The sequence below is a fragment of the Melitaea cinxia genome, chromosome 1 (genome assembly GCF_905220565.1).
Source record: "Melitaea cinxia chromosome 1, ilMelCinx1.1, whole genome shotgun sequence".
In the NCBI taxonomy this organism is placed as follows: Eukaryota; Metazoa; Arthropoda; class Insecta; order Lepidoptera; family Nymphalidae; genus Melitaea; species Melitaea cinxia.
Window position 1 is genome coordinate 13,984,880 of NC_059394.1, and position 17,591 is coordinate 14,002,470.

The following is a 17,591-nucleotide window of genomic DNA, read 5'->3' on the forward strand; positions in this document are numbered from 1 at the left end:
GCGCTAACGCGTTGACATACTATGAGTAAAGTTCGCTATCAGGCGTACGTAATAACAACCGGGACTGACAGCCTAGCGTGTTGTCCGAGGCTAGGTTGGGAGAACCACAAGGATTAACAACTAGACCGAAAATAAATATTTGTATAAATATAAATATCCACTCCGAGCGGGAATAGAACCCGCAACCGTCGGTGTTTAGGCGCCGCCGACACGGCACATGCACCATTATATCAAAGCGGTCGTCAAACAGCAAAAGGTAACTGCTGTAAATTGTTGAGAAATTCCCTCGAGTGTTTATGGGCTCCATCATCAAACCTGGTCCTGCGACACCGATGATCACACAGCAGGTAATTGCTATAAATCGTTGAAAAGTTCCCTCGACTATCTTTCATCTCCATCATCAGACCTTAATGGCACTTGTAACTCATATAGGTGCAAAGTTCTCATCAATATAAACGAATTAAGTTCAAACAGCAGGTAATTGCTATAAGTCGTTGAAGAGTACCCTCGACTATCTTTCGTCTCCATCATCAGACTGAAATTGCACTTATAACTCATATATATGCAAAGTTCTCATCAATAGAAACGAATTAAGTTCAAACAGCAGGTAATTGCTATAAACCGTTAAAGAGTTCCCTCGACTAACTTTTGTCTCCATCATCAGACTGTAATGGTACTTATAACTCATACAGGTGCAAAGTTCTCACCAATAAAAACGAATTAAGTTCAAAAAGCAGGTAATTGCTATAAATTGTTGAAGAGTTCCCTCGACTATCTTTCTTCTCCATCATCAGATCGACTCCAGACCTTTATTAAATAGTAGTGCTTTATAGTACTTAATGAAAACATGATTAAATTTACTAGTCGCCCTTACGATTTTTGAAAGTTTCCCTCGATTTCTCTGGGATCCCATCATCAGATCCTGGTTTCCTTATCATGGTACCAAACTATGAATGTCTCCTTTCCAACAAAAAAAGAATTATCAAAATCGGTTCATAAACGAAGAAGTTATCTCCGAACATACATAAAAAAAAAAAAAAATATATATATATATACGGTCGAATTGAGTAACCTCCTCCTTTTTTTGAAGTCGGTTAAAAATGTGACTAATATTAGCAACTCTTCCTATTCAAATCATCTGTGTACAACGTAATTATATATTATATATAATTCTTTATATGTTTATAATATATACTATCTATTTATATATGTATGTATATATGTGTGTCTATATGTATATATATATGTATATATTATTGTATTATTAGATTGTAGAATCTACTTTGTTTTTAATTTTCTGTTTTGCCTTTTGATAACCCTACTCTTTTTATTTTAAAATCTCCTCTACCCCAAGGTTGTCTGGAAGAAATCGCTTACCTAGCGACAAGACCGCCTTTGTGCATAATATTGTTTTGCAAATTTTATTTTTTAAAGATGTATGTTATGTTGGCTTGTAATATGCACAATAAAGTATATTTCTTCTTCTTCTTCTTCTTCTAATGAAGTAGACACTAATCATTCAGTCGCTTCCCGCTGTCTTCTTAGATCTTTAAAACTACCCAACGGTTTTTGATGCAGTTTTCTTTACTAAATAGAGTGATTTCAGAGGGAGGTTTATATGTCTAATATATGCATAATATAGTAGACGAACACTGATAGTTTTTGCACCCGTGCGAAGCCGGGGCGGGTCGCTAGTATTGAATATATAAGGAAGGGTTGAGGTCTGGGATAGTAACGCGCTATGAAGTTGAAATTAGCCGATTGTCTCTAAAGGTCGATGTGAATTATTTATGACTGGGTACTCTACTTAATATTTCACAGAATTTTTAACGATTATAATAACGGTATATTCATGCAATTTGTAGAACTATACAAAAAAAAATGTATACTTTCGTCTTTTAAGATAATTCTATTTATAACTGAACTTAAAGAATTGAAAAAAAAAATACTTTACTTAAAAATGAGATTTCATGTTCATTATTCAAAGGCTGCTTTAAATGCTTGATCCAAGTCAGCGACTAGGTCGTCGGCCTCTTCTAAACCGATAGACAATCTTATGAGTGAGTCCGTGATGCCCAGTTCTACTCGTTGCTCCTCTGGCACAGAGGCGTGTGTCATCACAGAACTGGAAACGAAAAAATAATTACATTTTCTAAAAATTTATTAATTATATTTTAATATAAAATTTATTAATTAAAATTAATTAAATTTATATTATTATCTCACGGATATGGCTTAAAGATAGCTCTATCACTATAATAGGTCTATAAAAATATATAGTGTATTATTATAAGAATTACACAATTAAATAAAGACACAAAAAAAAAATTCTGACTATAGATAGTTTTCGACGGTAAATACTTACGGTAGTTCCGCTAAGCTCTCGTATCCTCCAAGACTCTCGGCGAGTGTAAAAAGTTTGATGGAACTGAGGAATTTGCGCGATTCTTTCAGGCCCCCTGAATGTTTGAAGCTAAACACACCCGAATGACCGGTCATTTGCTTTCTTGCAATGTCATACTGGGGGTGGCTAGGTAGACCTAGAAAAATTTGCAACGTTTCAAAATTATAAGTAAAAACAAAAAACAATTAAGTTATATCTGATCGGCTATAAATGGCGCCATGAGTTAAAAAAAATGTGTTTTTTTTTCGAAATCAAAGTTTGAACACATTGCCATTTTTTTATATTAACACGTTATGATTCGTAATTAAGAAAAAAATTAAGTTTTTTGTTAGGATTCCAAATTTGTTGATTTTAGCGCGTTTAAGAACTTCATTTATTCATCCTATACAATAGCGGCTACAGCAGTGAAGAATATAGCCACCCCCTCTCTTCCCCTGGCTGTCGTAAGAGGCGACTAAGAGATAACACAGTTCCACTCGAGGACGAGGGACAGAACGACGAGATTCAGACCTTTCACACACCGAAAGGGGACCCGGTGGTGGTAGTGGCCAAGTGCACGAGAGTGATGCTGGGCGATAGGGTACTCGGGATAGCTAAAATCATCATGAGCAACCCGGACGCCGAAGGCGCTTTCGGGACTTGGAGGCTACCGCAACTGAGATGGACAAACGGGGTACCCGGATGTGGCAAGACAACTCACATAGTCAGGAATTTCGATGAGGACGGCGAAGTCGTAGCCACGACCACAATCGAGGCAGCGAAAGACCTTAAGGAGAAGCTGGCGCACCGCTATGGCAATAAGGTCAAAACGAAGATGCGCACTATGGCGTTCATACTGGCAAATGGTTTTCGTGAGGGTGTTAAGGTAAGCCGACTAACGGTGGACGAAGCCCTTATGAACCATTTCGGAGCCTTAGTTATGGCTGCCCGGTTATCGGCAGTAGAAGAGGTGGTCCTCATCGGAGACGAAAACCAGCTACCGTACATCGACAGGGAAAACCTGTTCGAGATGCGGTACAGCAGACCTTACCTGTCAGTATCTCATGCGAGCTGTCCTGTACTCATCGAAACCCAAAAGACGTTGCTTTCGCCATCGGTGAGGTGTACGACAGGATCTACAGCTCGAGCCTGATCATCTACTCGTTGCGCATGGAAGGATTCACCGACTAACGAATACCAGCAGAACAGGACCGGACCCTGTACCTGACTTTCACGCAAGAGAAGAAGGCGTTGATAGGTCGGGGATACAAAGCTGCGAAGGGGTCGAGAATCTTGACCATTCATGAGGCGCGGGGACAGACGAGTGAAAATGTCATTGTTATCCAGACGAGGGCGAAGAGGCTCCGAATTCATGATAGTGTCTCGCATGCGGTGGTCGCGGTGACTAGACACACTAACACCTATGTCTATTACATCGACGACAAGGACGACGCAATCGCCCACTTTGTCAGAAGAGCAAGGTGGAGGCAAACCGTAGGCAAATTCTCGAGCACAGCCTCAAAATGGCGATCCATAATAGGGATGCGAACGTTATTGAGGATGAGCTCGCGAAGCTGGCGGCGGGCGCTGTTTTAGAAAAATGAGAGTGGCTGTCGACAATGCGGTAAATTAACATTGTAGAGTTACACATGTAATGTATGTATAAAGCATGTAGTGTGTTATAAAATAGTAATGCATAGAGCATGTAGCATGAAAACAAAAATAACCATAGTTGTAAATAATTATCTTAATTATTAACCTACATAAATATATATGTATATATATCTCCCACGGTCAATTTTGGACTCACCATCGAATTAGAGAAAATAAGCTTTAGTTCGCAATTTGAAGCACGCAGTGTTGAAATTAATACATCAACGCTTTGAAAATTAAAATGTAAATAAAAAAGCAGCCTATGGATGTTAAAACTTATATTTAAAAAAAAAACAGTTAGTAGCACCACTAGCACCTTGGAACTTAAAAAGCCGACCGATGGCAGGATAACCTTCCAACTGCTGGCTTTGAAATACACAGGTCGAAGACGAGCATTATCGTCTTCGGTGCGACAAAGCCAGCCCTGCGGTCACCGACGTGGTGACTATGGGCAACACACATGAGTTCACGCCATTTTTGGCGCGAATTTGTGGAAGCCCATGTCCAGCAGTGGACTGCGATAGGCTGAAGTGATGATCCTATACAATAGAATAAGCAGTTGTTTCTAAGGTATATTTTCTAATATATAAAGAAGAGTAATATAACAAACCTGGATGCATAACTGCTGTGACCTTTGGATGTTTAAGCAACCAGTTGGCAACAACGAGCGACGACTTTTTGTGCTGTTCCATACGCAAGGCCAGGGTTTTTAAACTTCTGTTGACTAAGTAGCAATCCATCGGCGACGGAACGATACCCATTGCTGTGAAAATTACGAATAATATTATAAAATATATATGATAACATTGTCCAAAATTAAAATTCGTAACTGCCCAGTGTGTATTTTTATGGTTTTACATAGCAATCTAATGTTTAATTTAATCTTATTGCAAAAAACATAAAATAAATTCAGTTTCCATTGAAATGAGACTGATTTATTATGTTTAAGTTAGTTTTTTATGTTGTAATATTTTACATACAAAAGATAATAATTTATATATCTGAAGTTTTAAATTGAGGAAAAAACCTTATTAATAATATATTATTATTAACTATGAATAATGTTAAAGTAACAATATGATTAAGGAAAATATCAATGGAGACGTTTTTGGCTGAATCGAATTCATTGTAAGTATAAGTTTATTCGTTGAATAATTGTGTTTGGTCGCAAACGAAAAAGATTTTTTTTTGTAACAATATTTAGGACAAGACTATGTATGTAACTTGCTTGTTAAACATACTTAACTCGTTTTTTCCAAATTCATACCGAGACCGACTCGTCGCGGTCGGGAGCTCTTTTTGGCCGGCCAGCATTTGGCCTAGCTCATCCAACGTCTCCACAAAGATGATATCGTGGGCAAAATGAAGGTGAGAACTGTATTCGCCAAATTAATTATTTAATTTATGTCTTTTTATTTTTTATTTTTTAATTTATGACACAAATATATTCGACCTACGTTGTATTATAAGTACCTCATAACTTTTTACGGGCTGTGCCAATTTTGATGATTCTTGTTTTAATCAAAAGCTGATGCTTGTCTTGTGATCGTATTTAAATTTGATAGAGATCTGATTTATACTTTTGAGTAATATTTGATAACGCGAATTTACTTGACTATTTTTTCTTCTACGTAGATACTGTGTATATCGATGTAATTAGTCGTTTTTTTTTCGTTTGCGAGTAAACAAATTTATGAATCAACTTAGTAATAAATTAATTATGGCTAGTATGAAGCAGCGTAATTTCTGCTGAGAATTGCAACGCGAGATTGACAAAAAAACTGTTTTGTCTCTGAACAAAAATCTCGATCATTAACCTTTAAGTATGGACGTCATTTTTTCTTAACACTACTGTGGACGTGTAGTCTCACAGGCTCCTATATGCACAAAAATTTTTTTGGGGAATTTGATATAATATCGCTTTCAAACTAATTACATATTAAAGTTATGTAGTTTAGCAATTAAATAACGTGCTTATATAATCAAATTTTATTTAAAAAATTATAGAAATATTAAAAATCCAAAATTATGGCTCTTTTCAGTCGAAATCTACTTAGGTTACATTTTTAGGTAATAAAAGCAGCCAAACTTATTCCTATTACAAAATAAGCCTTTTTTCTCAAAATATAATGTATAACAAACCAAAAACACATATGAACTACTTTATATAACAAATATAAAAAATTTTGACAACAGTCAAATAACGTAAATTTATTGGCAGTCAGTGCACAAAGGTTTAGAGCATTGGAGACACACAGGTTTGTTGCACCCAATACAAACATGGGTAATCATCCTATGTTTTTTCGTGGAAGAGATTTTATATGCTCTTTTGGTTCCTTGACTGGTTTCTTGATCTTAGACATCTTCTGTAACCATATAATTAATTACCTAAAACTAGAGTCATGGTCGACCTCAGCTCTCCTGGCAGTCGTGTATTTATAAAACGTCTTTGCACATAAGGCACAACAAGCACATGTACTAATTTTTTAAATCTCTTTCCGCAGCTTTTATGTGGTGCATCTTATATAAAATGTACGCATTCATGGTACTCAAGTCTAGGACACGATATAGCAACACCAGGCTATCCCTATAACTACAAGATTCTTCTCCTATGTCTTGGTCTTGGTCCTGGTCATCATCACTGTCACTTTCATGATTTTGTATCAGTTTGGACTCCAATATAAAAAAAAATCTTCAGTACTTTCTTCATTGTCAGACTGATCCGAAGCTAATAACAACTAACTCACTTCACCACAAAAGTGGATCTCCTGCACAAAATTTTTTCTCACAGGGCCCTGAACAGAACTCGTAGATGGTCGTTTTGATTTAGAATTACCGGCTTTATTGTTTTTTGACATTTTGTACGTCAAAATCTGATACAAACGTAATCGCTCTTGTAAAATATATCATAGGGCAAAAATGGACGTGTAGCCTGACAGGCTCCGGTCAATATTTTGATGGTCATTACTTAGGTGATATTCATTGGAAGACGCAACCCCCTCTCTCGTTGGTAGTTTTACTACTAAAACAAAAGCTACTGAGCCGCTCAACCGCTGGGAGTTAGGGCAAATAGGTGAAACTAGGAAAACTAAAACATCGAGTAGCCTGTGAGACTCCACGTCCATACTTAAAGGTTAATAAAGAATTATGACCCAAATGCTTTAGTAATTAAATCTTCAGAGTATTATGCTTTAACTAGCAATACCTGTGCGAATATTTCGCACTAAAGAAGTAATAATAACTATCACTTCACAAAATTACTAAAATTAGTTTTTTTTTTTTATTCTTTATTGCAAAACTTCTTTAAAAACAGTAAGTATTCGAAGTGTAGATAAATTCATCAGTAATAATTTGTTTGTCAATTGTTGTCTGCAATTGATAGATATAGTTAAATTTTGGAAGGCATTTTATTTTATCATTTTTGTAATTATTATGTAGACAAATTATTCAACTCAATTTAATAAATAAAATTTATTGTAGGTATTGAATTCGTTTCTAATTTTGCACAGTGCTTATAAACACTCGCTGTGTTTTTGAGCCTTGTTTTAACATTATTTGGAATAAATACTATTATATAAATATTCATTATATTACAACTGAATCTCGCGGTATTTATACCAATATACAGACATTGTAGTCTGTAGTAGTTTACAACTTTACACCCGCGACTTTGTCTGCCTTGCTTATTTTATTATACGCGTGTTTACAAAAACAATGGCAGTCAAATTGTAATGGAATTTCACCACATTTGTTCATAGAGTAATAGCTCCAATTCTTCCTTTACCAGTTAGGCTTCTCCAGTTTTGGAGGACGATGATTTCTGCTATGCCGAATCCCAAAGTTACGCAACTACCCTAAAATTTGCAACATCGATTCGCATAATTATACGTCACCATTCAATAATTGCAATATAATCTAAACAACATCGTCACGCCTCAGTCATCGATATGACGTAACAAATGATGCTCTTGTTTTATAGCGTATTAATGCAGCGCGGTATCGTGAACTATCGTGTCAGCCAGTATGACTTTCATATTTTACGTGTTAGTCATTCAATTTACCAACATGACTATTGTATATTATCAACGTGATAATAATGTAGCTTACACTTACATGTTAAGTGTCTACGTGCTTTTTCAACTGGAATGGATGATAAGAAAATATTTTTCCTAATATGACAATTACAATATGATTACAATTGATAAAACTATTAAATATGATAAAATATAACAGGTAAAAACACAATTTACGTTTCTCGATAACTTTGAAATGTTTAATTCACACTAAGAAATACAGAAAAGCACTCTGGACTTTGACGTAGAGGATAAAAATATATTTACGGACACCGAAAATTAATTACGAAATACGTGATAGCTTGTATGTATTATAGAATAAAAATTTACATGTAATTGTAATGTTGTAAGATTTTCACATTATGCTATACTTTACTGTTAAAGATAAATACAACCTCAATAATTTTCTAAGACCTACCCGTACTACCTATCAGTAATTGACTTACAAAAAATGGGTTTAGGATTACATTTTTTTTTTGTTTTAAGTGACCGATCGTGTCCAATGACTTCCGTAAAACTCGTAGGGTTTCAGCGGTTTAAACAAAGTTTTATATTACCAAATAAGTATTGAAACTGTATACGGGGCATAGTTTATCGTTAAATTCGCGGTTTTAATATCGAATGTCAAAGTTCTATTGTATTTCTTAGTTGATAATGTATTTAACATCTAGAAAAACATTTTTCGTTATCTTTTACAAGACAAAACTTAGGGCCAATTTCACAAGTGATTGAGAAAAGATACGATTACTTTTTTTTTTCGTTTCACTATGAGACTACTTAATCTGTCAGATATATTGATTCGCAACTTTGTTAAACCAAGTTTGTAATTTATTGGCATGTTTTATTACCCGCTGATAAGGCTAATAAACCTATCAATAACCTAAATGCGAGATATACTTTGGTCGTGTGACAAACGGATTACCTAAGACTAAAGCTTTAATAATTTATCCATATCAGAACTCGAATATTCGTTTAACTATTTTAATGCCTTGGTTACACTACAATAATATTATTTCTATTTTATAATACGGCGTAGCTGTGAATAATTTACCGACATTTGTATGTCGACTAAAACAATAAAATCGGACTAATATATACATTTAACTTAACGTTTTCACCTTGACTACATTAAAATGCAAAGTGCATTGCTGGTTTTGTTATACTTAAGTAATTTATACTAAAAAAAAAAAACAAGCTAGGGTTAAACAACTAGAACATTGAGGGCCTGTTTCACCGGTTGTGGTTATAACACAATTTGACAGATGGCGGTATCCAACAAATAAAAGTTTTCCATATATTATTCTTTTTTACTATGGAATTCCAATATATTTACGAGATATTTCTATCCGAAAATACGAATCTAAAAGTTGTAGTTGAATGAAGAGAAAGGCTATTTTATTCGTAGCATATTTACAGGATAAACTTAATCCATAAGTGGTGAAACCATCCCTAACTTTAAATTGTTTGGGCTACTCATCTGTCAAGACTGAATTCACCAAAGTTTTGCTACAGATCAAATTTATTATTTTTTATTTAGTTTAATTCGCTTGAATAAACTTTCAACCGACTTCCTTATATCGGATTACTCGAAATATACTAAAAAGATATCAGAATAATATATTTTTGTACTAACACAATTACTTTTCTAGGCTATTTATCAGCGTAATAAAGTCAAGTTAAATAAATAAAAAAACAAATAAATAAAAAAAAAAACAAATAAATAAAAAAACAAATAAATAAAAAAACAAATAAATAAAAAACAAATAACCTTTAACTATCGATCATAATTTCTAATAATCTGTAACATATGGTATTCAAACTATAATCGCCAGTTATTATCTGTTACACGTCACAAATAAGTATCCACGCTATATAATACACCTAGTAGTAGTTTCCAGTGTCGTTATCTATTTTATGTCTAGAAAACGACGATGACTATTTTTATTTATGCCAGTTAGATACAGTAGTAGCTATAAAATAGAATAGATTTATTGTATTCTAAAAGTATAACTAAATATCTAGTACGTTTTTAAATTACTAAAAAAGAAATTGTACTATGAAACCAAATATACAGTGTTGTATCGAAATTCGAATGACAAGACTTAAAAAACACAACAGTATATTTAGAAGTTTTGAAATTACTTAAAACCTTCTTTAGAATGATTTACGATTCTAATTCAATTCTTTTAGTATTTCATATAACGTCGCGACCTATCGACCACAGTGTGACAAATTATTTGATAGTGCCTAAATACATAAATGTATTCAGTAGATACTATAGTGGTTTAGACCGGTTATTATAATCATTTAATAATTCGTTTGCTCATATATATGAATATGGCCTTATACGTATGTACGTACCATTCTGTAGGAACCTGAGTCTCTTCTCTAGTTCGGCGTCGTTGAGGACCGCGGCTCCCATGATGACGTCAGAGTGCCCGTTCATATACTTAGTGAGCGAGTACATGACTATGTCAGCGCCGTGGTCCAGCGGCCGCTGCAAATACGACGTAAGGAACGTGTTGTCCACCACTGTGATTATCTTGGCATTCCGACTCTTGGCCACCTTAGCTATGGCCGATATATCTACCACTTTTAGAAGCGGATTTGTTGGCGTTTCTATCCAAATCATCTGTGGACAACGTAATGAAATAGATAGTGTTAAACATTGAACTCCTCCGAAACGGCTCGATCGATTTTAATAAAATTTTGTGGGCATATCGGGTAGGTCTGAGAATCGGCCAACATCGGGGGGAGGGGGGGGGGGGAATTAAGAGTGTTAATAACATATATGGCAAAACAACGTTTGCGGGGTCAGCTAGTACTTTTATAAAATAAGTGTTTACGTAAGAACGACTCAAATGTTAATTTAGTAAAGATTCTATAACTACAGAATGCTGTGTGGTTATGGTAGTAAAGAATATAGCCACCCCTTCTCTCTTCCCGTGGGTGTCGTAAGAGGCGACTAAGGGATAACATAGTTCCACTACCACCTTGGAACTTAAAAAGCCGACCGATGGCGGGATAACCATCCAACCGCTAGCTTTGAAGGTCGAAGACGGGCAGCAGCGTCTTCGGTGCGACAAAGCCAGCCCTGCGGTCACCAACCCGCCTGCCCAGCGTGGTGACTATGGACATAACACATGAGTTGAAACACAAAACTTGTGAAGGCCTATGTCCAGCAGTGGACTGTGATAAAATTAAAATAATATTAAAAAATAATTAAACTACTAATTAATTACCATTTTAAGAACGATTTATTTTTCCAAGGTCACGGAGATAAGAAAATATAGTGATAATTATAGTTGAAAAGGTTATAAAGAGTTCTTTTTCGTCATCTATATATTTATAAATGAACGTTTGTCTGTATGTCCTTTATAGAATCGATAAAAGTCAAGATAATCGAGAAAAGTTATGCATTTGATTATGTCATGATCTTCAGCAAAGTGTTGAGCATGAGCCCACAAAGGTTTCCGAGTGGGTAAGACATAAAAAAAAGCTTAGCAACGCGTGCAAGGTACAGTTAGTTTTATAATATAAATTATATTCACACATATTCAGTTATCAAAATCCACTACACGTCACTACGTACAAGTCCACTACACGTCTGTCTGTTCATAATAAACTACTAAATTATTTTCAAGCGGTTTTACAGCAATAAACAGAGTAATTCATAGGAAAGGTATGGGTGTTATAATTTAATATTTTGGGCAGATATGTAGTCGCTTATTACTCATTCTAACTTCTAAAAAATTGTTACGTACAACAGGAATTCATTTATTTGCAGAAACAAGGAAAAAATACAAGGATAAAATATGATAAGTAGTTCCACGAAAACAATGAACAGTTCAACTTAAACACGTTACTTGTCTTTATCATTTCATTTAAATTAAGATATTGCACCACAACATTTGCTAAAATAAATCTAATAATAAACGCGGACCTCACACCGATTACGGGAGACCCTTGATGCGGTTACACCCGCGCCGTGCCCCTAGTTGTCGTTACGAACATTATACACTACAGGGGCAAGTCGCTAGTAGTTCCAATATTTACTGAATGAACGTGTTGATATAAAGTGAAATCATTAAAATTTTGTCCACAAACTTCTTGGCGGGGACCACATGTTTGCGTTTCAGTTAAGAATTTAATCATCAAATAAAATTAGTTATCAGTTAAGAATTTTTTATCGTCGCCAATGGCGACGATAAAAAATTAAATGAAATGGAAATGGAAATTTTATGATCATAAAATTAACATCTTAAAACACACGAAAATGAAAATAATTATAGTCAAATTTTTGAACGTTCTTTTATCACGAACATTCGTTATTAATTATTTACAATCGATATTATCAATAATAGTTTTTTTATCTAAATTGCTTCAATAGCCATTAAGGCATTTATCTCTTGTATATACATAACATTCAGATGATAAAACTTGTTATTCGCAGATGGATTACTTAATGACGATAAGAAAATGACATATATATACAGTTTTATTATAAACACAACGTGGTGCAATCTTCACAGGATTATCGTAAGCGTTACGTTAAGATCTGCGTCTACATTATCATGCAAAATGTAATCCAGGAAATGACACTCACCTTTGTATTTTTCTGAATAGCTTCGTCAACAAGTTCTAATTTTGTAAAATCGACGAACGTTATTTCCATGCCGAATCTTTCAGCTACTTTTCTGAAATAAACGTACATTTTTTAGCGACTTGAAAAAAGGACGAGGTTCTCAATTCAACTGTATTTTTTTTTTAATTTGTTACCTCATAACTTTTTACTAGGTTGACCGTTTTGAGGATTCTTTTTTTAATCGAAAGCTAATGCTTGTCATCTGTTCCCATTTATTTATTATATTTATAAATAGAGACATTTTACCATGGAAATGTTATTTAAATAAAGTTAACAATGACGTCGGATTTATGTTTATTCAAATGTATCGTATTTTAAAAACGAATATTTAAAACATTAATGAATTCAATTTTATTATTCTATTGGTTCTAAAAATATTTTAAATAACCTAACATAAATTATAGCTAATACAGTGTTTAATTTCGTAAGTTTTCCTATTTACACTGATTAAAATCAGTTATAATTTTAGTGAACAGGAAAACCAATGGTCACTTTACACTATAGGATATAAATGAAAGGAAAGTAGATGAAAAATAATATTTGTAGTGAATTTTTATATGTGTCTACATAGATTAGTTTAAGGTTTCTTGGCCATTTTAAGTAATACTTTTTTCGTTTTCGAGAGCTGGTGCTTGTCACGAGGGCCTGTTTAAATTTGATCGAGGTCTGAAGATCACTTTTTGAGTTATCCCTAATATGCGTATTTAATTAACTTTTTACCGACTGACTACCTACGTCGTATTACTTGTCGAAGTTATTGAAGTAGGTTTTTTTTGTTTGCTAACAAACACAATTATCAAAATGTATAACGTGTATAACACGTAATTAGGTGGTTACACAAGAATATGCTGAACTGAATAATAGTCTGCTGTGTGGTTATAGCAGTAAGGAATATAGCCACCCCCTCTCTTCCCGTGGGTGTCGTAACAGGCGACTAAGGGATAATACAGCTCCACTACCACCTTGGAACTTAAAAAGCGACCGATGGCGGGATAACCATCCAACTGCTGGCTTTGAAATACACAGGCCGAAAACGGGCAGCAGCGTCTTCGGGGCGACAAAGCCAGCCCTGCGGTCACCAATCCCAGCCCAGCGTGGTAACTATGGTCAAAATAAATGTGTGTGCCATTTTTGCGCGAACTTTTGGAGGCCTATGTCCAGCAGCGGACTGCAATAGGCTACAGGGGGAGGAGGGAATAATAGTCCTGACTAAAATACATAATGATTCATCATACACCAAAATATCATAATAGAATAGCGAGTAATCTATATAAATAAATATTAATCATCTAAATGAATGTAACACGTATAACTCTTGAAACTGCAACAAAAATATAGCAGCACAAAGTTCAGAAAAACAGGTACCTAGTTTAATTATTTCTAATTATGGACAGTATTCCTTGCTACTACTATTCTTTTTTATAGTTCAATTGCACTGAACTGTATAATTATATTGTAAACAAAGCTTAATCAACAATTAATTTAATAACTTTTCTACGATACGAATCTTGTAAGCAACTTTTATTTTTAATGCTGGAATTGATACCATCATCCACTGCCACAAGTTTATAACACATTTTATAATATTTTAAATTGATCAATACATCTCATATAATTTTTTATTTATTAGTTTATGACTATTATGTACATCACAGGTAGATTAATTTATGGGAGGTTAAATTTTTGTTATTTCTGACTCTACCTTAATTCCGGTGCTACGGGAAGTGTACTCATGCTCCATTCTGCGACTATCACGCGTTATTTTCGAACAAATTTACGTAAAAACGATCTTTATTGCAAGATCAAAATACGATACGAACTGATCTTTAACAACTGAAAAATAGCCACTTTTAAACAAAATAACGCGTCAGACATAATATTCTAATAAAATTAGTAATATTGCGTGCTAGACTTTAAGTATAGAAATTCGAAAAATACCCAAAACCGAATCGGAGCATCCCACTGTCCACGTGGTCTTGGTCTACCCTACCCCTAGAGTGTTTTTTTAAGCCGGAGGCGCGGAGGGCGGGCAGCCCTTCCCGCAGTGCCGGAGCCAAATGTTACTTTAACCTCAAAGGTGGTAGGTTAATTTTTTCCGATTTAAAAATTGAACCTCAAAACCTTCAACCGCGATATCTCTGTAACAACGGGGTTTACACGAAAATAGTTGTCTGGGGGGGGGGGGATGAAAAACCCACACTCCCTCCCACCTCCCCCTTTCCCCCACAACACCATAAATTTCTTGCCGGCTATGTACATTATTACCAAAGATAGTGTAGTTACAATATTAACATTATAGCCAATTAGACATGTCCTTCAGACAACCCCATTTTTTATTGGTTTTGAAAAATTAATATAATGTGTAATTAAGGGGCTACACTACCTCAGCTCGAATTCAGATTTCAACCCGTACTAAATACACATGAGAATTGAGAGTGCTTGGTTGTTCATCGCGCGAATTATATGTATTTTCTCCCCACAAACATTATCAATAGTTATTTTCAAAAAAACGCAACATATAAAATGTTCTTCATACTTATTTCAATTACCATGCTTAATTTCAAGTTCATGCCTTCTATATTTACTGAGATATTAAGGTTTTAATACAAAAATAGAGGTAACTTTGCGATTTTTTTGTATCTAGAAAATTTTATGGAATCGTGTTTTCGAAACATATGAAAGATAGTTTATGTCCTGATCTTTACCATACATAAATTTCAAACCTAAATATTCAGTAGTTTGGAAGATATGGACATCCTGCCGAGTGGAAAATAAGGAATTTGAGGTAGCATACACTCTTAAATGAAATTAGTGCCTTTCAAATTGTAGTAAAACTCATGGATATTTTCTTTAATGTCATGTGGGATGAAAAAGACACGAAGAAGATTGATAGATGCAGAATATAATATCCTCCACAGGTTTATTTCCTAAATAACAAATAATGAACTCACCTAAATAACCTGTTAGTGCCACCGTAAATATCATCGCATGCCAATATGTGATCTCCTTTATCCAGAAGAGATATTAAGGTAGTAGTGGCTCCTAATCCAGAAGCAAAGGTTAAGCCATACTTTCCACCGTCTAGTGCAGCTAAGCACTCCTCAAGTGTATTTCTTGTTGGATTACCCGACCTGCCATACTCAAACCCCTAAAAAATTTATTTCTTGCCATTATTATGAACATTCATAATTTATTACATTTTCAATATAAAAGAATATTCTAAAATATATTAAATATATATCTATATTAAATATAATTCAAATAAATTTAACATTTACAAGTTATATTGTTACTGCAAAGTAATAAATCTTACAGTATGCTCAGCAGGAGCTGGCTGCTTGAATGTAGTTGATGTCACAATGGGCGGGACTACAGCACCAGACTTCCATTTTTCGGGTTCTTGTCCAGCATGGATTGCGATAGTAGAGTAGCCGGGCTTTTGCTTCAAAAATCCTTGGTCGCCCATCTAAACGTAAATTAATTTCTTATTTTCAAGAATAATTATTCACCATCAAGAAAAATTTCCGCTAATAAGCGGCTCCTTTATTTAATAATCGTCAAAAGAATTGACAACAATGTCCTATACTTATAAGCAAATTAGATTGACCTTGTAGGTTTTTTCTTCAACTCTAAGGCATATACGAAAACGAGTTCGCAAAAATAAGACAGCGATTTTTATGAATAACAAATACTTTTAAATTTTATCTAATTTATAAATACGTGATAACAATCAATTATTTTATATTAATTTATTTAATTTTATTCATCTGATATATTTAAATAATTTTTTTAATTATACTACAAAAATTATTGAGTAATTGAATTTTTAATTGATATCAATGTATTAAACACAACGTTTACATACCTTTTCTAATAAAATAACGTATCGCAAAGTAGAAAAAACAGATATTAAAATATCTTGCAAAATTACTGAAACACCGGCTATATAACCTAAAAATATTTAACGGGAAGAATATGCTTAAACTCAGCCAATGTCAAACTGGTACTAAAAATAAAAACTATGATGTAAAAAAAGAAAGATGATGACATGTTGAAACAATGGAAATAAGATTCTCAAACTATGCCGCGCTGTTCTGCTTAAGAGGTTGGTAAAACTGATCATCAGTGTTACCTGTATTTTTAATTACGCTTAATATAAAGTAAAAAATCAAAGTAACCTGTCCATTTTTTTAGAAGTGTCCTATTTAGTGAACAACATCCTGTCAACGTTAATCCCGTTTTTCCCGTGTTTATCGCTCACTTTCACAACAGATTAGCTTACGGACATTTGTAAAATTCCTTTTAATATTTATTTTACTAATAATTGTGTTTGCTGGCAAACGAAAAAAAGCCGACTTCAAATTCAATTATATCGACAAGTAATACAACGTAGGTAGACGAAAAAATAGTAAAGTAAATACGCATTATCAAAGATTACTCCAAAAGCTGTAATAAGATCTCAATGAAATTTAAATATATATATATATATATATATATATATATATATATATATATATATATATATATATATATATATATATATATATATATATATATATATATAATTGTATTATTAGATTGTAGGATCCACTTTCTTTTTAATTTTTGTATTGCCTTTTTGATGACCCTACTCCAAGGTTGTCTGGAAGAAATCGCTTACCTAGCGATAAGACCGCTTTGTGTATAATATTATTTTGTAAGTTTTATTTTTAAAGATACCTATGCATGTTAGCTTGTAATATGCACAATAAAGTATATTTCTTCTTCATCTTGTTAATTTTAACTATCTGTTAAATAGAAACAAAAAGTCAAAAAGATAGGTTTGACATTGACAATA

The 17,591-nt window shown here is 33.9% G+C and overlaps 1 protein-coding gene across 1 annotated transcript; it reads right to left on the minus strand.

The window, feature by feature from the left end:
• Positions 1 to 1,889: 1,889 nt before the first annotated feature.
• On the minus strand, positions 1,890 to 16,220 carry LOC123669968 (cystathionine gamma-lyase). The gene is made up of 7 exons (XM_045603479.1): positions 16,068 to 16,220; positions 15,706 to 15,902; positions 12,716 to 12,806; positions 10,471 to 10,741; positions 4,647 to 4,799; positions 2,366 to 2,540; positions 1,890 to 2,125 (listed from the first exon to the last, which is right to left on the minus strand). The coding sequence occupies exons 1-7, from the start codon at positions 16,218 to 16,220 to the stop codon at positions 1,978 to 1,980; spliced, it is 1,188 nt and encodes a 395-aa protein (XP_045459435.1). The 3' UTR covers positions 1,890 to 1,977.
• Between the last annotated feature and the right edge of the window lie 1,371 nt (positions 16,221 to 17,591).